This window comes from Maylandia zebra, linkage group LG19 (genome assembly GCF_041146795.1).
Source record: "Maylandia zebra isolate NMK-2024a linkage group LG19, Mzebra_GT3a, whole genome shotgun sequence".
Lineage (NCBI taxonomy): Eukaryota > Metazoa > Chordata > Actinopteri > Cichliformes > Cichlidae > Maylandia > Maylandia zebra.
Window position 1 is genome coordinate 24,751,628 of NC_135185.1, and position 21,666 is coordinate 24,773,293.

Here is a 21,666-nt window from a genome sequence, read left to right on the forward strand (position 1 = left end):
GACCTCTGACCCTTTGCATGCTCACTCAGTAAACATCCCACTCGGTTTTCTTTTCACACCTGCTGTAATGTGTGATCTCTATCCTGCTTCACTCCTCCGCTCGCCTGGAGTGCCACTGAGTCATTTCTACGGCTGACTTCACAGCACTAATTCAGGTCAGCCATCAGAGCTGAGGCTCAGAAGTACCAGGGTCCAAACAGGCACCACCTCCCATCCATCTGAATGTGGGGCAGATTAAAACCACAACAGCAGGTTAACCCATGACTTTCAACGAGTTTGATTCCTGCGGGTTTGCTAGATGTGACTATTTGTCTCTTTATTCACATTGCAGAAGCAAAACCACAGGTGTGACTGACAATAGCAGTGACTCTTTAACACTAGGACTATGAAACTGAATGGAAATAAGCAACTGTTACTATTTTTTTCAACTGTGACATGTCAAACATTTTAAAATATCTTCACAATTAACACCTACTCATTGGACACGTAAGGTACATCTCACCAGTACTTAACTGGTCCCCCTTTTTGATTTACTGGATGCACAGTCACCACATCCCAAAGGTGCATCGGAGTACAGTGAACTCAACACCTTCATGGTACATTATCGTGTTGGAAGCAGTCATCAGAAGATGTGTGCACTCTGGTCAGAGCTGGTAGGGCAGATTCCGATCCTATCATCTGTTCTTCCATGTAAACTGTAACCTCAGTTTTTTATTGTTAGCTGACAGGAATAGTAACCAGTGTGGTCCTCTGCATGCCCTTGTTGTAACGAGTGTCTGTAGAGTTACTGTTGCTTTCCCATCAGCTCAAAGATGTTTAACAACCCTCCTGTGTCATGTGATGCTACCATGTCAGCTGATGTTTGCATTAATAAGCAACTAAACCCAATGATGTGGCTGATGGAACGATTGAACCTTAAAGCAATATTACATAATCACCATCTATACAAATTTATGGGATGTCAAACATAAGGCCAGGGGGCCAGAAATGGCCCCGCACACTCGATGGCTTTGGAAAATGTGAAGGAGGGCATAAATTTGGAACTTAACTGCACTTTCATAAACTTTCACAGCTTTTCCTCCTGATTAAAGGGATGCCCCATACACATTCATACTACACCAATGAGCATAATGAATAAATAAGCAATTATAAGAGAGAAAAACTCCAGTTTTCACTATCTACTATAAAAGTGTATTTTTTATTGAATTATATTATTATTATTATTATATATATATTATATTAATTCTTTAATACAGCAGCATATCATTTTCAGGTAGAAAAACTGAGATGATTGTTGAAATCACTTTTTTTTTTTTCTTTTGCTAACATATATTCTTATGCAGGGATTAAATGTGTAGTCACACTTCTTTACATTGACAGAAATGGGAATTTCATTCATCTGAAGTGGGCTGTATGTATCCTGTGATGTAAAAGGAGTTTGATATCCCTGGTCTATGGTACATTATATGAGACATCTTTAGTTCAGTCCTGCACCTGAAAGCCTGGCAGCTCGACTGAACGTGTTGAGGCTTGTACTCTGGAGGTGCAAAAAACTGGCACTATGCAGCTCAAGCTGGAAAAGGAATAGGAATTACAACTCCTCTGGGATTCAGCCAGTGTTACCCATGATTTCCAAAATAACTGAGACTCGGTCTTTTTATGGTAATCATCATAAAAAGAGTGACTTACTGAGTAAGACGGGGCTATTTCAAAGCAACCTACAGCTGCAGGAAAAGAAATGCTGGCTTTCACAAAGCAAGGCGTAGCTGTTTAAGAGAAAGATGTGTGTGCTGACTTTGCATTCCACAGCAGCCTGCGGTTTCCCCCCCCTTTGTACCTGACCAATTTTGCCTCATTTGTCTCCCTGCTCATTTTGCACACCATCAGGTGCGGTTCTCTCCACTCCGTTTAAACCAGGATTCTCTCTTGCACACGCACACACACACACACACACACAAGCGCACCACGCACGCACAAAATGGGTGTACCGCTATGAAATCAAAACTTGCTGAGCTTGTTGGACAAAGAACATAAAACGAGATTAACATACACGTTTGCATTTTTACACAGGTTCCAACACGGAGACGCTTTACAAACAGGTCGGTTTTTATTTTTATTGGAATACATATGGTCTGCTGTACAGCTTCAAGAGACCTACATGCAGAGTGCGCCAGCCACAGAAAGGTTAAAACATGCACAATGTATTAAGTTTAAATTGAAAAGAAAAAAAAAAAAGCCTCCCCACACAGTACGCCTGGCATTGCTGACACAGAGAAGCAGTAATCAATCATAAAACAATTTTGATCTGATTTTAATTACATATACGTCTGTGTTTGACACCTCTGTCTGTCAGTCTCCTTGTTCTGCACACACATTTATATACACTCATCTATTAATAAAACCCAAATAAACAAACAAATAAACGCCTCATTTGTACAGTTCAGAAATTCTTAGATGTGGATGAATCAGCGTTAAGAGAGAGAGAACATCCAGTTAAACAAAAATGTATTATTTTAATTTGTTATCCGATTGTTCCTGTTAAGATTGTGTGTTTTCAATATATACACATGTCTGGGGACCTGCACCCTTCTTTCTTTGGCAGCACTTTCAAACATACAGCACAGAAGATGTACAAACCCTGAATTTATGAGCGAGAGGCTGGAGCAGTGAATGGTCCCCGATTTAAAAAGAAAACACGAAACCAAAAAAGAGAAAAGGGGTCGACACGTGTTGAACCGCTCAACATCGGAGACCTGCTCAGCTCTGATAAAACGCACGTGACTCTCACTCTTCAAAGACCATCGCTCGACGCTGGCTTCTCTCTTTCTCTTTTTCCTCATCCACGGTGCGTCATCATGTCTCCAAGTTGTGAGAAACGTCTTGCATTAAAACTACCAAGCACAAAATACATGAAGAAGAACTCTCCAGGAGTGTGACAAAGAAAAAGGAGATACATTACCTCGAAAAACAAAAAAGTCTTTAAGTCAAGATGGACAAATACTTTATATATTTCAGTAATAAGGCCCACTTTACAAAATTAGTTTTTCCTTAAATAAAATCTATCCAATATAGATTCCAAAATAAGACATCTTTTGTTTAACAAAGAGAAAAAAAATACATAAGAAGAGAGATGACAGAGAAAAGACAAACCTCACTTATATTTCCCCTTTATTTCAGAACCTTAAGAGACACCGTGTCCTCCTGGGGAAACTTTTGCACCATCTCTGTAAACTGTAAATACTGTGGAATGATTTTGGCACATTGTTAAAAGGCTGAGACGCAAACATGATTTTTCACTGAGTGCATGCCAATTTCCTTTACCTGCTGAGATGATTCTTGAAAAGAAACAGATAATAAACCCTACATAACCAGCTGTGGTACATTCAGCAAACAGCTACGGACAATTTTGGGGGCACAGAAGAGAAAACGTTTTAACAATGGGGGACTTGAAGGGGGCATTAGTTGTTTAAGTGCTGGTTAAGTGCAGATTACAGCCTGTGACACCCCAATGACACCATAACCCTGGCTTCACAATGGAGGCATTTGAGGACAAGGGCCTGCTAACATTCCTCCAATCTCCACTAAGTACATTCTAGTCTACTTTTATAAAAGGAAAAACAAAATAACGGATGTTTATAGATATACCAACACATCTTCAGATGATTTCTCTTAACTCTTTAGCTGGTATCCTAGCAGGAAAGCAGAAGCAGCCTCTTTTTGTTTTTAAACAGCAGCTATTACACCATTGCTGTAATTCAGTCCACATTCAACCATCAATCACAAATCAGAGGAGACATCAGGAAAAGAAAACAGCCCCGGAATCCTTAAAACCTGTGAAATTATCACTGCAGCTCCCCCAAAAACCAATTAGTACATTCCACCATATTAACACTGCACCAACTTTCACCGAAGCATTGAGTAAGACCTGTCGCCTGTGAGCAGTTGCATTTTGCACAATCACATAAGCGCACACAGATGCCACGGGTGGTCTTCATGCTGGGACAGTCCAGCTGAGTCTCACTGGATGGAGTGGATGTTCGATCAGGTTTAGCAGTAGCGTTTGGGAACATTGGGGCCTTAGAAGGAAGAAAGGTGGATCGCATAGTTTCAACTTTGGCCTTTACCCAGCCCGGCTTGCTTTGAACCCGACCTTGAGGAGGAGAAACCTGCCACGCATCGTAAAACCTACAGTTTCTGACAGCTGGAACACCCCCACCCCGAACTCAAACACTCTTTAGGGAAAGAAAGGACGAGAAAGATTCAAAAGAAACAACTCACAGATGGAGAAATGCTTCACAGTGGTGCTGCTTAGGGATCGGTGGTGGAGCATCACGTTGGATTGGAGGGAAACAGTAACAAGAACTTTATGGCCCATGAGGCAGGATAATGGGCTGTGGCTCAGGTGCTTGCATCACCATCCTGACCCACAAACGCCCTCCAGCCAACTCAGGGCTCTGCAGACGCCACTTGAGCTTTAAATGAGAACCCTCGCTGACATATCAACAACAGCAACAAACGCACTAAGAGAAGAGCACGTGTATATGTGGGAGAAACTGAAACTCGATACCCCCCCCCTGGATGTTTTAATTATCATCATGTGCACGTCACTGCCAAGCTGGCCATTTTTGACGCTCCTGTATTTAGAAGCCCTGAAATCAAGATGTAGAGACAGGATTAGACCCAGACCTGACCTTTCACCTTTCAGCTACTCAGGGAACTGCCCATCATTTTCTGGTGACAGGCCTCTGGCCTTCAATAAAACGAGCCTCTGCACCAGTAGCACACATCACTGCCGTTTAGGGAAAAGGTTTTCCTTTTAGGAAGTGAGAATCTAAGGAAAATACAGAGAAACAGAGGGAGGAGGAAGGGACACTTGATTTTTAGCAAAATCCTAAAAGGAAAGTTAAAATTGGTCGAAAAGATGAGAGACTGGGGACGAGAGGGCATTCTCTCTTGGTAAATGAGAAGTAGAAGAATAACAGAGGGAGCACAGGAGGACTACATGATCATCATGTCTTGGCTTGTGCACTGAGAGCTCTAAACAGTGCGTCTGGTCCGTTTTTGCGCCATCATAAAGCCGGCGGAGGCGGCTAGTCACAAAGCAAGCCTTTCAGAGGCGGAGCTGCACCCTGTGACTCTGACAGTCAAATCCACACAGCGGCGTGACTCGTGTCCTTTAACAGTTTCAGGGAGGATTTCCCCTAAAAATAATTTTACAATGTCAACCAAAACTAATCTCAAATAAAAGAAAAATGCAATTAAATGCAAACGGAACAAATCAAAACCTTGCATGTTTGTATTGCATGTTATTTATGTTTACTGCAAGTGTAAGGAAATTGTGCGATGGTCTGAATTTGTTGGGACAGTTTACCTCTTATACCGCATCTCAAGGCACAGACGAACATGCTGTAGATATTACTGCAAGAAGGTAAACATAATGGAAAGACAGACTGGTGAAAATGTGCACTCCTAAAGGTAAACTTTTAGTTTTAACCTAGCAAACTTCTCACTTACACAGTCATCACCTCTTTTTGTACACGATGACGGCTGAAATGGTTACAGATATTGCAGTGGGGGTGGGGGGGACAGTTTAATTGCATATAATCTCCTGCTTGCATAAACTGTAAAGTGACAAAGTGGCAACAGACAGAGGTCCTGCCATTAGGCAGATCTTTTCACAATAAAAGAACCTGCACATATGTGGAGACTAATAAATATTACAGCTTGATGGTGGCTGGTAGAATACAGGAGACCAAAAAAAAAAAAAAAAAAAAAAAAAAAAACCAAACAAAAAAAATAAGTGAACCAGATCATCCCCAGCAGGGTCCGACAACACAGCATTAAAATCCACAACAGCAGAGGAGCCAGATGGAGAGCAGGCTTTTAAAAAGTCCCAAGTTCTTTCACAGATCCAGAACTTGGTCCAGAGTTGTCACAGTTATGGTTCTGTTTTTCTCTCTTCCCCCCCCCCCTCGTCTACAGTTTAACAGATGCGAGAGACAAAGAATGCAGTCGTGTTGGATCGGAGCATTAAGCCATCGAGCAATTGGTCATTCTCAGCTGCATTCCTCCTGAGCAACATTCATAAATTTTGTTCTAGGATTAAAAGTTTACATAGCCTGTCATTCTGCAGTCAATCTTCTGCAACGGTCTCAAGATCCTGCCGGTGCCCGTTGATAGACTTTATGGAGAAACTTGAATACGTCAGCAGGGTTTCTGATGACCTCAGCAAAAAACCAAACAAAAAAAAACACCTCATTTTATTACTGGCCGGTGGCTAAATTGAATTCTACTGCACAGTCTCCGCCGTAGTGGCCCCTGGCAATGAGTGATTGCTCCAACATACCAACCCACCAGGTGTTGTTTATCGTCGTAACAAAATAATACACCTCTATAGAAATAAGAAAGAGAGACACTAGCACGATTCGCACGGCGAACCAAGTCACGTACAAGCAGGACTGTCACTTCCTGGTTAGAAGTCCAACGCCCTTGGGTCGTTCCTATGACTGGTGTGTACACATTACTTATGGCATCACTAAAAAATGTCCCACCCTGCCAGGCCATGGTTGCTGGTAATCGAAAGTCCAAAGTTCAGTTCAAACAGAAACTCCATTTTTGCTATGGCTCTTTCAAAACACATGGATGAGGACAGTTGCAACAGCTGTAAAATACTGAACCATGGAAACTGTGTCATGGTTTGAGGTTATAAACAATGCCACCCCCCATCCTCTTGTTTTTTATTTATTTATTTTTTCTTCTTGCATGTGCATTCCATTTCATTGCGTGCAGTCCACTTTCTTTTTTCAAATGACACGGTTGAGAAGAAAGCGAAAGGATGATGCAGAACAGGAAGCGAATTACAAAAGAATCAAAATAACAGAAAAACATAAACAAGGTCCTGGCCTGTGAAGACAAAAGAAAAAAGAAAAATGTGTCTGTGTGTACGTCTGTATTTGTATTTGTGTGTGTGTGTGTGTGCGTGCACCTAAAAATCCAGCCAACCGGCAACCCTTTAAGCATGCTGAGTCACAATCTTTCAAGTGTTCTTCATTTATTACTTAGAAACATGCAAATCTTCATTCAGCATCTAAGACCTCAAATTAAATCCAGTTTGAGGTTACCGCGTGCTGGAAAGTCGGGATATGGGCTGAAATTAAACCGAACGTTAAAAATGTGGATGTGTTTGCTTCTTGTTTTGTGGATACGTTTGCATGGCTTGTGTTTGGTGAAGGGGGGACGGGATGGGATTGGATGAAGGTTTTCAGAAGGAAAAACGAGTCTGAAACAAAACCGAGGGGAATTCGCTTCCTGTTTTTGGTCACATTTAAAGTAGCGATCGTTTGGTTTTATAGAGAATCCTACGGGAAAATCCAGCCCTGTGAGAGAGAAAGATGCGCTGCTGTTGACTGAGGATTGGGTTCGTCTTTTCAGTGATGAAGAAAAGTTGAAGTTCTGAAGCACAAGTGACATTTCCAGCTACTCTGAGGTTACTGTAACAAACTCTCTTGAGTCTATTTTCCTCCAACTCTGGCGCACAGGAAAATCTCCAGCCCTGCGCAGCGTGCCAGCCTCTCCCTTGTCAAGTTTCAGGATTACACTATAATACATCCAACAGAAGAAGCAGAAGATAATACACTGGCCGGTGAGGAAACCTCCAAAAACACTGTACAGGCGCTGACCTTCCATGCACGGCTTTTTCTGGAAAAGTTTTGAATAGGAAGAAGCGTCCATGTCTCAGCGTACACTCATCATCAGGTCGGTGGTTTGTTGTTCAGTGTGGCTGCAAAACTGTTGTCTGCTGGAGGTGGTGGTGATCTATGTAGCCGTCATTTGATGGGAAACTAGCGCTTGGCCCTTATTTTGCAGTTGAGAGCTTAATGGAGTGCTGTTATGGGAGGGGAAAAAATGAATAGAAAAGAGACACATTTAATCCTTCATTTTTAAAAAATGTTATCGTAACTATTCATCTTTGTTAGAAACATGACTGGTCTGTAATTTCCTTATAATTTCGTGGAAAGTTTGCCAGAAAGAACAAGATAATTTGCAAGCAATTATTGGGGAAAAATATTGAGACCGAGCTCATTGGTACACTTCCAATTTAAATCACAATTTTTAATTTCCAGTCTTTTAGTCTTTTACGGCAAATCAGCTGTACATGTAAAATGTGAATATCATTAGTATGATGGAGGAATGAGGTCTCCAATCCTAAATGAAGTTACTGTATGCTTATCCGGGTTCAAAGTGAGCTTTTCTCTCAATTTTCCATAATTTATCCCTAATTATGCTGGTCTTTCCAGAGGAAGTCACCAAAAAAAGCATATTTAAACTTGAGAATTTTGCTGCAGCACAGTTTGTAAACTGCCTTGTGCAAAGATTTCATCACTGTCGCTATGACGATAATATATAAATAGAAGGAGAAAGCCCCTTTATAGATGAGACGCTGTTCCAAAAGGGGTAATTAATAATTGTATAATTGTAACTATCAGGAGTTAAAAGAAAAGAAAATCCAGCCACCTCCTACCTGCCCCACTTGCTTCAATCCTGCTCCTCACTTGGTCTAATGTTGCTCTGACTGACGCTGGCTCCACGGTCTGCCTCCTGCTCCGCTCCTCCCCTCAGCTCTGGCTCCTAAGCCTTGCCCCCGACTGGACCAGGGCTCCCCTCCTCTAGAGGCTCCAGGTGTCCTGCTTATCCGATCGTAAGAGGTCCCCAGATCACTACTGGGTATCTGTCGTCTCCAAGAGGCTGGGCTGTGACTCGGGTTTGGACTGGGGTCCAAGTTATCAGAAGCCTGGAAGAAAGAAATTACATTTAAAAACTGGCTGTTGTATTAACTGGCATCCGAAATAAGCGCTTTTCCAAGTTTAAGAGGAATAATTTGGATTTCTTTGCTGAAATTTAATGCCAAACTCTGGAGTTTGTCTATAGGAGCTCTGGGCATTTTGTGGGGCCTTGCTCGGACCTTTGTCTTATGCGGGCATTGACTACATGCTGTTAATGTTAACTGGTGTGCGACAAGTAAAGTTTGCCATGTGGATTTCTGCCAGGGGAAAAATCCCCAACCAAAAATCCCAAACATACCCCAAGCTGAGAGATTTATAATTTGGCGGGCTCACTAGAAAACAAACCCCAAGTTTCTAGTTTGTGGTGGATACAATGGCACGTCCTCTCTCATAACCTCAGTAACCCTTCTCTAAGAAAGCGAGAGTTGGATGACGATGCAGTTCTTAAAGCACACAGAAACAGCACCCCACTCCTGTAATTTCAGTTTTTAAAAAAAGCACCATAATTAGTGACATTTGGTGGGCTGGAGTTGGCTTCTGGTGCAGTTTTAGAAAGCATTCTTGCTAATTGGCTTTAATGGAGCCCTGCTGGTCTGCCTTTCACAGTCTCCTGGGGGAGACAGGAAATCAGTCACCAGTGAAGGCTGCCAAAGTGGGTGTGCTCAGTGTGGTCACTTCCTGCTTCAGTCACTGTGGGAGGAAACCGTCAAGTGGCATATTCTCCTTCTATGGTAAGTTAATGCTCCAAGACTGGGAGTTTTCACGAACTTTCCTCGAAATGGATGTAGAGTTCCTCCTACACCCAACGGGAGGTTTGTACCGTACAACACATGGCAGTGGAATTAAAATAATGCTTGGTTAAATAAAACCTGCAACAAAACCCCCCAAATACACACACATTGCACAAAAGTGCTGCTCTTTGACCAGCTTTTATATGTCAAATGAACAAGCCACATACTCTAAGATATTAAGAAAATTAGTTTGACTTTTGGGAAATAGTCTAAAGTTTCACATATCTATGAAAAATATGAAGCCAGACTAACAAAAAAAGAAAAAAAGAAAAAAGGTTAAAACAGGTTTTTCTGGAGTCTTTGTCCACATCAAATTACACTTTTTGTACAGACTAAACCAGGAAATGTTGCAGTATTTTTGTGAGTTTTACGTTTTCAGGATTATTTATTTATTTCACCTTTTTCCACCCAGTAAATCCCTCGAGATTTAATCAAATTTTCAAGGGAGAACTGGCCAGGAATGTCCTTTTAACAAAGCCAGCATAGCTGTTTAACCTGCTTCAGCTTTTATCTGGGGCACTGACATGAGAATGGCTTCTCTCCGCGCTTCCAACTGAAGGAGCATCTTGGCCAAAATACTGAAATATGACTAAGTGTGTCTGAGGATGAATTTTGCTCTTTGATGAACTTATGGCCAACAGATTTGTGAAATAAATACAATAGTGCATTCGAGTTCTTCCAGATCAGCTTTTTCTGTTTGTGGTTTCTTGTTTGCTGATGACTTGTTTCACAAGAGGTGGAACTTCCGACAATCTCACTGGTAATGATTTTAAAAATCAGGAGGACAGTTAACAGTGGATCAACTCTTGACTCCACACTTTACTGCCAGTATAATATGTTCTGGTGCCTCGCTCCTTGGCCAAACGTAAATTCACAGCTCATTCGAGTGCAGGCTGAAGTTTCCTACTGCTACAATGGGATGGAAGTACTACAAAGACATTCTGCTCTTGCAGTCTAAGGTGTGGAGTGACTGCCACAGAAAACAAGCAACCCCTATTTAAATGCCGGCCTGTTAGGCAATTCAAATCAAGTGTGCTTGGAATGCAATGCAAGCGGCTGTGTATGTGTGAACGTGTGTTGTGGAGCTGTGGCACACACACAGCTTTCCTTGCTTTTTCTTTTTTTTTTTTTCTTCTCTTAATATTGGATGTTGTTGTGCAGCATGCAGGACCGACTGTCAAATGTGGAACACCACATAGATGAGAAACCATGAACAAAACTTTATTTTTCAAAAAACATCAAGACATACATCATTACTAAATTACTAAAATTCTAAGAACTAAGGTGTTCCCTCTATGCCCGAACTAAACTTAAAACAAGAACTTGTGTCCTAATTAGCAATTGACAAAGCTTAAATCTTCATAGAAACTTCTTTCTTATGAGCAAAGAGGGAGACGCAGACTGCGGAAAATGCACCGGCAGTCTCGGCACAAGTTCGCGGGCGGAGGGTGGACGAAGAGGGAGTACAAGGTTTTGAAGTGGTGGCTGATGACTTTTACGCTGAAAATTATTACAGCATCAGAAAAAGACTCCTCACCCCTCGTTTCATTCCATCCATTCAACGGCTGCTGATTGCTCGCCACATCAAAATGGACGACGTCAAAGTCTGCACGGTGGTGGAAACTCTCTTGCACTAACTAAAATTGGTAAAGAACTTTTTCTTTTTTTTCTTTTTTTTTTGCCTGTCCCGTTTGGCTCTTTTGCCATCAGAATTGTTGTCTAAAGGCAAAGAAAGATGCCCAACAGATTTACTTTACCAAATTGACCATCCCAGCCTTGCCGTAATGGTCCATTTGATTCACCTTTTATTGTTTATTTTATTTTCACTTACTGAATACGGGACAGACTTGACTCAGCTTTCCTTGCTAGCATGCTTATTGTTAGCAGCAATGCTAACCATCAAGCCATCTGCTCATACTTGTAGTACAAAGGGTAACTGATGCCACTGCACAAATTTGAACATCGTAGAAGCTCTAAAAGGATAAAAGATTGAATGAGTCTCGATAAATGCCATCACTACAAGCCAAAGCAGTTGATAGTTTAGTCACGCTGCTAAAGTGTTGGTTCAGATAAACTAGATATGACCATGACCTTTCACTGGAGGAAAAGATGTCTGTCTGTCTCTATTATAAATAACCTCTAGATAATTTATACATGAGGTTCAAAAGTGAAAGCTAATCAATAAGCTATCAGTCTGCCCAGGGTGCTGAGGGTACTTATAGGAATTGGGAGTGTTTTCTCCTCCTTAATGCCTATCGACCAATATGTCCTCACTGGTCCACAGAAAGCTGATTTTCAGTCTGCTCTCCTTCCATCACCAGGGCATGAAAGATAGTCACAACAATCTGATGTTTAAATCTCTAGAAGAAAAACTAGATTTTTTTAAATGTTCTTCATTCATCATTTTAAGGTTCAAAGACAATTTTACAAGGAGCAAACATGTCAAACAAAAACAAACTTTGATGAATCAAGAGGAACACAGATGCCCACCCAGCTGAATAACAACTGATGGGGTGTCAGTTAATGATGTTGAGAGCGGCTCCGTCTGCAACCTTGTAATAACACAACCCTCTTTTATCAACCCCTGACACTGCAAACACAGACTAATCCCAACCTTCCACTGTCCTAAGTACAGCTGTATTTATCCAAGCCTCTTGGGAACGGACGCAGTTCAGACCGCTGAAATATTCTACAAATCCAAACCAAAGATGATCGGCTTTGCTCCAAGACACGCTTCAAAGCCCAGTTTTGTTTTTGAAGAAACTTATTTTTTATTGCACTGGGGTAATTTCTGCACATAATTGCTATCCAAATCGAGTGACCAGTTCATGCATGAAATGTCATGATGAACAAGGTTCTACCGCACAGTGGATTTGGGAAATTCCTACAATAAAATTAAAAAGTGCACGAGTGACAAAAAAATGAACAGGGGGACGGTGGTTTAACAGTTCACAGCCGATCTTAAACAACGAAGACAGGACTTGTTCGATGGTTCCGGGTTCCCGGACCACAAAGCATCAGTGATGTGGGACAGGAGGCTTATCTTAAGTAGTTGTGGTTGTGAAATTGCAGAGCTAAGGCCGAGTGGCACTGAGTGGGCACTGCATAATGGGAGCATTAAAAAAAAACAAAAAACTCAAGGTTATTTTGTTAATGCCAGGGTTTTATGATAAAGAAAAAGAGCAAGGCCCTTCACACTTTTTCTACCAGTCTGCTAAATATCAGTGATGAAAGGGGGCATTTGGGGGTTGGGGCTCAGTGTTGGGTAGATTTCATTAAGCCCATTGATGATAATGACTAGGGAGGAGTCCTGCAGGCAATTATAGCTCCAAGGCCATGTTAGCTGTACTGAAAGACCCAAAACCCCAGATTTCCCCTGACACGTTACTGAACATGCATGACAGCGATCCATGACGATGTATTTATAAATCGCAGCATCACTACATACAAAATACATGTGAAATATTCACACTCCATTTTTTATGATCTCACATACATGATATCACAATATAATCACAATGGCCCACATAGCCTCACATATTACATTGTGCTAACAGTGGAAAAGTCTGCCACACCTAAATTGAAATTTTTTAAATTAAGCTCTTATAAACAGTGACAACATACTATGTACAAAACAAAGTCATAAAATAAAGTCGCAGACCTTAACAGACACCTTTGCTTATTACATGGTGTCTTCCAGAATAGCAAACTGAGTCTCTCACTGATGTGGTAGAACATTCACATAGGAGAAAGCTATTTTCTTCTCCTTGAGGTTTTTCTAACCTACTTTTCCCCCTGTTGAGGTCTTTTTCATTTCCATCCTTACTACTTTCTGTCCCACCCTTTTCTCTTTGTGCTTACTGGGGCAGCAGGAGTGGGGCCTGCAGAACTGCTGTGCTAAGCTTGAAGTCACGGAGCCTGGCGTCAGGGAAAAATACCAGCTGAGCTCTAATGCAAAGTGGACACACCAGGAGCTAAGGCCTGCAGCTGCACTTTGTGTGGAGTCTTTATCTTCATGCTAAAACTATTTGCAGAGAACAATACTCTAAGCGCAATACCAACTTTATTAATTTAGTATCACAAATTCATTTTTTTAAATTTACAAATGCTTGAGAAATGTACCAAGAAAACAGACTCAAGGAACATTAAGCATATTTCAAAGCAGAACAAAAATGAAAATAAAGTTGCATCCAATAGCCACGTGTTTTATATCATATCTGATAAAAACAAAAGCCTATAAAACTGAATCTACTACAGGAAAGTGTTAACAACCTGAAGTCAGTTTTCCTTACCGGTGGCTGCTGTGAATATGATCGGCTCCAGGACTGAGAGGTAACGGGTGCATGGGGTATGGCCCTTCCCAACCCTCCTGTTTCCATAGGGGGAGACTGAGAGATCTTACGCATGTACACCTGGGACAAAGAGAAAATTCCCTCTATTATTTTTTTCCTTTGTGTGTGAAACTACTTTGATATACACTTATTAACTTTCCCCACCTCAGCAGGGGACGGCTTGGCTCCCTTCTGTGCTGCAGCATTTCCGCCGCCTCCGTTTCCACTGTTTACAGAGTCCTCTGTGTCAAAGGTGGTTGCCCTGTAAGCCCTCCACGTTGTTGCAGTTTCGGTTTCATCTTCAGACCCGCCATCTGTCATTGCTCTCGTACTCCTTCCTCGACTTCCCTCGTCCACAGACATGGCGCTTTTGTTCCTCCAGGGGCTTCTCACGGTCACATTCTTCATATCTGGCAAACTGTCTTCGTGTGACGGTTGGCTTTGCCGTTGGCTTCTCCAGCTGGTGACGGTGGTCGTGCTGCTGCTGCTCTCAAATCCTGATTCTGTGTCGTTGAAGTCTGAGGAAGTGACGTCCGGGGACTGGAGGCTAAAGTTGCTGCGCTGGCAGCACAGGTGGCTGGTGGTGGTCTCCACCCTGGAAGAGTTGTGGAGTTTAGACCTTGATGATGAATCACTGTGGCTGTGTGGCCCACAGTCCTGGTCCTGGCATGGCCGCAAAGTGATCTCACTCTTGGGTATGGAGATCTCATATGGGACGGAAATACTGCCATGATGATCAGTGTTTGGGCCTGGCAATATATATAAAATGATACATTTATACAGATGCAACAAGTTGACAGTAAGTTGACATGTGCTTTAAAATATCAGTTTTTGGGGGGTGCAAAATTAATCTCGGTCCAACAGTTTGGCTCAGGACAAAAACAAATAACATCCTATCAGCTTAAGTTTGTGTTTAATGCTTGTTAGCAAATATTACCATGTCACTAGGCTCTCTTTTCTTTCCCCTCATCTGTAACCAGTCAAGGCAGGTGGCTGCCTATCCCTGAGCCACAAGGCTCAGGGGGTGGGGGGGATTGTTGGGATTTTCTGAGTTGAACTGAATAAAGATGATCATCTCAGGGAACACAATTTCATTCTGCAGAGAGACAGATGGTTCTGCCGCCAACATGACTAGGGGTTAATTACATTAAAACACCCAATCCTATAGAAGACAAAAGCACATTTACAGACTGCTACAAAAAAAACTTTACTGAGGTTTAATGTTGGGGAAGCAGATGCTGATGACTGATAGGTGTTCACCATGCACCACTTTCTGGACATATAATAATGGGGCTTGTAGCAGGTTTAATTACCCTAACAGCCTGTCCAAAAGGTGTGCTACAGTTTTGTGAGTGCTGCAAGTTGTGAGCACTAATTAGAAGGTTTCACGTGACAACAAATAAAAATGTTGTCTTTACTGTACTATTTAGAATTAGTATCTAGATCCTGTCCTGAAAAATGCAGTATAAGTTTAACTAGATCATTCTAAATTGTTGACACGTACCTATAACGATGTTACTGGTAGATGTGTGGCGTCCTTTAATAGGTGCAGGTTCACTGGACACACTGCTGCTGCGACTGCTGGTTCTGGAAGAGCTTGGATCATTTGGGTAGATGGTTATACTACTGGTGATTTTATTAGTAGTAGTCACTATTGGTTTGGTCGAGATCTTGGGTTTCCCATTTGTAGGCAAGGGTTCTGAAATCATTACTTCCTTTCTGTCAATTTCCACAATAGCAGGCTTGATCACAGCTCTTGACCTCAGTGCCTCTCTAGGACTGCATACTCGTTGGATTTCAATCCCTGCTGGAGTATGCATGGATCCCTGGTGACCTCCCTCAGCTCCCTGTGACCGGCTGTGCAGCTCCTCATCAAAAGAGCTCCTGGAGGAGGAACCCTCTGAATGAGAGTCCTGGACTTGAGGGTATCTAGAATACCTGGAGGTTACAGTCCTACTGCTTACAGCTGTGCTAGTTGCCTCAGCTGCTTCAGCTGTAGGGTCCAGCTCAGATGGCCTTGATCCAGTAGATTCTGTTTCTGAGGCAGAAGAATGACCCTCTGACCCGTGGTCATTGGGCAGCAAGGGATTGATGTGAGATTTGCAGGCTGTGTATGAGCCATTGGCTTTGGATATAGTAGAAATAGAAGAAGATACAGATTCCTGAATCTGGTCTGTTGATTCCTGCTCGGACACAGGCACCGTTTCCTTCTCTAGAGCAGAGATGCTGTTCATGGTACTGGAGGTACTGTCAGGCACGACATCAGAGCTGTTAGATTCACTGTCACTACCTACGTACAGTTTTGAGAACTTTTCTCTGCTCTTCTTGATGTCATCCGTATGCTTGTGAGCTGTCTTTAGTGGCTTCTGGTCATTAGCTGCTGGAGGGTATCGACTAAGGACGGACACCTTCTTGGTATCACTAGAAGTTGTATTCACAGAGCTGTATGTGGCTCCTCTTGGCTTTTCCTCAGCTCCTCGCACTGTATCTCGTATTCCATTATCAGATGAATTTGTGGTAGTTGTAGTTCTGGGTGTCCTTCTCTTTTGGGCAGGACTCAGGGCTCTTCTCACTGACTTGGGAGAACCCTTCTCAGAGTTGCTGAAATCTTTGTTCCAAGATTTATGCTGAGGAGATAAATCTCTGTTCCTATGTTTTGGGGAACTTGGCTCTGGGACAGTTGCTGCACTTCTATATTTAGGCTTTTCTTGTCTAAACCCTCCCTTCAGGATAGTCTCTTCATTTTCAACTTTGCCATTTTCAATGACCTTAGCAGTGCTGCTTCCATTGCCGTGTTTATCCAAGTTACCAATTCCATTTCCTCTGATTCCGCCTTTTCCACACAGTTGCATCCTGAGGTGTTCCACCTGCTCATTTAACTTTCGAACTCGGTCCCTTTCTATCTGGAACTTTTCGTGAAGCTCACCATTTTTTGACTCAGAGTTCTTCAAATCCTCTTCCACAATCTCCAACTGCTTAAGGCGGTTCTTCAGTCGTTCTACCTCCTGTGTCAACTCCTTTACTTTGTTGTCCTCCTGCGAGCCTTCAAGACCGCTGTTTTTCTCATTCTCAGACAGCTTTGAGTAGTCATGGCTCTTCTTCTGTCCAGCCAGCTTACTTGTTAAGAGTGCTGTGGATGTTAGCTCATCTTCAATTCTTGAGCTCATGAAATCTGCTCTGCCAGAATCCGTTGACATGCCAAAGCGATTCTTCTGGTGCGCCAGCTTTTCTTCCAATTTCAGAATGGTCTTCTCATCCTCTCTTTGTTTCTCTAGCAGCCTCTTACGCTCATTCACAAAGGTTTGGGTGAATCCCTTGAGCTTTTCAAGCTCCATAGCCAAGGCCTGCTCCGTTCTCTCCAGCTTTGTCTCAGACCCCTCCACCTCTTTCAAACGGGCTTTTAGTGTCTCCAACTCAGATGAGAGCTTCTTGGTTAAGTTCTTCTCCTCATTGAGGCTAAGGCAGAGCTGGCTGCAGTCAGACTTGCTTTTCCCAAAAGCTTCTTCCAGTTTCTCGAGTTCAGCCATCCGTCGCTGAAGACGTTCTATTTCTGCCTTTAGCTCTTTCGTAAGGTTTTCCTCCTCTTCCAGTTTCTCTCTTACTGTGCGGCAAAGATCCTCAGCTTTACGTACCTCCTCATCTTTCCCCTGGATCTTCAAGAGACGTTTTCTCAGGGCTTCCACATCACCAAGCAGGGACGAGTTACTTCCCTCTGCCTGGATAATCTTGTCCTGCAGAGGAGAGAGTACAACAGTTCTTTTCATGTACTGCGTTTCTTTTTCACTTCAGTCATTCTTTTGAGATGCACAAACACACACAACCCTCCACACACTGTCACAACAACTTACCTGTAGGTCAAGAAGCTCATCCTCAGACTTCTGTAGCTTGTTTGTTGCTTCTTCCAGTTCATCAAGTCTTCGGCCAAGACTCTGCAGCTTGTGCTTCAGGTGGCGATGGGTCATGTCTTTATGATCTGACATGGTTCCAGATTTCTTTCTATTGTATCGACCAAGTTTCTATGTTGTCCAGATTATCTGATGAAAATCTCTTGGGGAGTCCACATCTGTGCCGTTGTGCTACCAAGTTCTTTAGGCTGTCAAGGAAAAGCTCCTTTTTCTTGTTAGGCTGTTCTGATTCGTTTTGCCACCGTCTCTTTAAGACTTCAAAATTCCCTCAGTGGTTTTCAGCAGACAAATCTCATCTGTAGGAGGCACAGAGAGAACACTTAGTCATCTCTAATTTCACAATGACAACCATTTGTATTCTCAAAAGTAACACAGTAAGTACAGGAAGTAAGTCAGAGAACATAGAAATTAGCTCACTGAACCCTGTGCCACACGCACATGGAGACCATATAAGGACAGGCCACACACAAGTCATGTATTACACACACACACACACACACACACACACACACACACACACACACACACACACACACACACACACACACACACACACACACACACACACACACACCCTAATTCACACTTACAGGTCGATATAACAACTGTGCAACATAATGAGAAATTGTTTTTTTCTGAATAACCATAAAGTCAGCTGATCTTTTCATATTTGAAAAATTGTATCAAAAATACACTTCCTTACTTTGATAATCAAACATAATCCATAACTATGCCTCCCTTCCCTTTTGCCACTAAACTACCATACAGTTCATCTTGCCCATAATTTAAAGGATGTGAGTGGATGACAAGGTTTTTAGTACATCTCCACATGCTCCCACACCCACACAAACAATGCTGAGTCCCTGCTCTTGATCCTACCGTATATCGATTCTTGCCTGCTTGCTTTTGCTGACAGTGGCATATCTCAATAACACCAGCGTCCTCCACTACATTACCGGTCTGTCTCAACACTACACCATTCATAGTCCATTCAGACAGTAACGATTAAAAAGAGAACACTATGACAAGGAGGTTTTGATTATCTCCAACATAAGTGCAGATTAGACAATTAAAAAATAATGTAATTCTTGCCAATAGGGATATTTACATCACTTTGCCTTTCTGTTGTTAGTACAAAGATGTAAAAATAGAGTGGGAGTCCTAACTGCAAGCTCAGCATGGCTCAGTGCGATGAGAACACAGAATATTAGCACATTACAGTCTGACTGTAGGCAGAGTCTTGGTTAATCTAACTGTCAACACACTTAAGTCAATCATGACTCAAGCAGTGAGTTCTCCTGCTTGTGCTTCTAGACCCTATTACGTCCCTTCCCCCCAATGATTCTGACCAGGGCAAAAAGAAAAAAGAAAATCGACCTAAGGGCAGGGCACAACATCATCATTTATTAATCCCCTGACAATCAGCAGTCTCTCTTCCTTACCCCACATTCAGCTCAGGCAGCCCGTCTGAAGCTACACACCACTACATAAAAAGACTACTGCAGTTTGCTTTTGAAGCAGATAACTTTTACTGCTGCAAAACATCAACCGGTGCAGTAAATTCACCAAACATATTTCACCTCTTTGAACCACGTATGTGGATGGTATACAGTATGGTAAAACATGTCGTAGTGGTTTGCGCCAAGACAGAATAATATATTTTCTATAGTTTCAGATGGTGTAAAAAACCCAAACCGCTCAGCCCGCAGTTCATAAAATGTCTTGTTGAACATAAACTAAAGCAGTAAGCTTTGAAAGTCAGTATAGCAAAAATTACTTAATGACAAAGCACAATGTGGACTCAAAGGCTTTGGCTGTAGGGTTTTAATTATTTTTCACTTTCATGAGGTCTAGTGGTTTGGTAATCTTCTCTCTGGAGTGTAAGACACTGAGGAAATAAAGAACATGGGCTTAGTATGAAGGAAGACAAATGGAAGAATTTGGAGCGAAAACTGCTTGCCTAGCTGTCTATTTGAATGCCAAAACACCTTACTCTATAAGTCACTTTTGATGCACTGACATTACTCAGCTGTGGCTTGTTAAGTGAGCTGTAGACCAATTTATCTCTCTTGTCTAGAGCTAGTCGCTCTATTCCAAAGCTGTCCCGACTGATCCCCTTCCAGCAGAGTAAAATTACAGAGAAATTCCCATCGATCTATTAAAAACAGAGCAGACACTCTGACAAAAATATTTAGGTTCAAGACAACTCTGTAGACTTCAGCACAAAGCAGGAAAGATAAACCTAGCTAAAAACAAGAAGTCCAGTAAATGACACTCTGCGCCTCAGGCTCTAGACAGCAAAACTAGGTAGATATGACCAGTTTGGTGATCCTATGATCATGACCAACAATCCAACACATTTATTTTTTTTTTTTAAATAATTTTATCTTTAACTTTATCTTTAACATAATCCCAAATCCTGACTTAGTGTCCAAATCTGGTCCCGAAAAGCAGCTCCTGTCCTGCTTAATAAATGTGTTTTGTTAGATCCAGACACTCCTGTCTTGGCAGGCTGCCTAGCTCTCCTCTCATTCACTCTTTATTTCGTTGCCAGTTCTCTACCTCCCTCTCTCCCTCATGTCTCCCCTTCATCTCTCTCTAACACGCACACCAGCACGGCCAACAGAACGCTTTCAAGGGGTGGCAGTGCGTGCAAAGTGACTCTGGCAAGGGCCTGCTTCTGCCAAACCAATCAACATACATGATTCACTTATGGCAGGCCTGGGGCCTCATTATCCATGTTCAGGACAAGACAAGAGGGAAAGAAAAGGCTAGTGGGTGAAAGGCGGAGAGCAGAAACAAGATGAGGAAGAGAGGGGAAGCCAAAAGTGAGCACTAAAGAAATTACTGTATGAATGAATGAAAAAGAAGAATCCAAGCAGTATTTAGTTAAAGACCATGCATTCCTTTTTTTGCAATCCAAGATCCAGATCAGATAAGCACTTTTAAAACTCCATTTATGTCTCTATATTCCTTTGTTTTTCCACAACTGGCTACTCATAAGTCAGTAGGATATTCTGTACAGCCAAGAACATGAAAACATGCTAAAGGGAGGATAAAGAGGGAAGGAAGTAGGGCAGGAGTGGGGCTGCTGAGGTATTCTGAACTCAGCTCCAAGTTTCATTCCCCTGTTCTGTGCTTTGTTTGACAATTATGGAAAACCTAGATGGGGGCAGGAGCTTTGAGGCAGTGAAACTGACCCGTTTTATGTAGACACATTCCTAATGATGGACTAACCAGGGCACTGGCAGTCCCTCATGCTACCTTGTCTGCTCCTATCCGGGACACTGACAAGCTGTCCTTGGCCATTTCTTTCTTTTCGCAGAAGTGTATTCCTAAGTTGAACACGGTTTATAAATTACGGCCCAGCCACAGAGAGTATATTTAAAAGCCCGTCTGCTCAGATGATCAGGTCAATCGGAACAATTGGTAACCAGATATTTCAGTCATTGGTTTCTGAACACATTCCTCCCATTCATTTTCTTCTGCAATGGTTGCATTGTTCTGACTACATGATAAACCTGGGTAACTCCTGCAACTATCTGACCCAATTCTGATATAGGACTGTATATGAGGAGAGCGCTCAACCAGTCGCTATATGATGCCGGCCTCTTCCACTTCCCTGAAACGTGGACAGGATGTCCACTACTTGACCTTCATGCTCTATTTTGCTGTTGTTACAAAAATGAGGGCACGGAAACTGTTGATTGCAACACGAGTTCAGCGAGTACCGTAAACGCCATCTGAATAAGTCACTGAGGTTCTTTAGAAATAAAGGGAAGTCAGAGAGTTAGTGTTAAAACGGACAAGAATGAATGGAAGGTGGTTCCGGTGAAATGGGGATAGCTGTTGGGAA

At 42.4% G+C, this 21,666-nt stretch overlaps 1 protein-coding gene across 6 annotated transcripts in view; it reads right to left on the minus strand.

The window, feature by feature from the left end:
* Positions 1-2,088: 2,088 nt before the first annotated feature.
* Positions 2,089-21,666, minus strand: part of luzp1 (leucine zipper protein 1) — a 56,739-nt gene continuing 37,161 nt past the window's right edge. For all 6 annotated transcript variants that reach the window (XM_004540396.3, XM_004540395.3, XM_076877243.1 and 3 more), the window contains 6 exons: positions 17,754-18,106; positions 15,410-17,636; positions 14,071-14,654; positions 13,867-13,986; positions 8,522-8,791; positions 2,089-7,885 (listed from right to left, as the gene is read on the minus strand). In XM_004540396.3, coding sequence (XP_004540453.3) covers positions 8,558-8,791; positions 13,867-13,986; positions 14,071-14,654; positions 15,410-17,636; positions 17,754-17,885 — 3,297 coding nt within the window. In that variant the 5' untranslated portion in view covers positions 17,886-18,106 and the 3' untranslated portion in view covers positions 2,089-7,885; positions 8,522-8,557. The remainder of the gene's footprint in view (positions 7,886-8,521; positions 8,792-13,866; positions 13,987-14,070; positions 14,655-15,409; positions 17,637-17,753; positions 18,107-21,666) is intronic.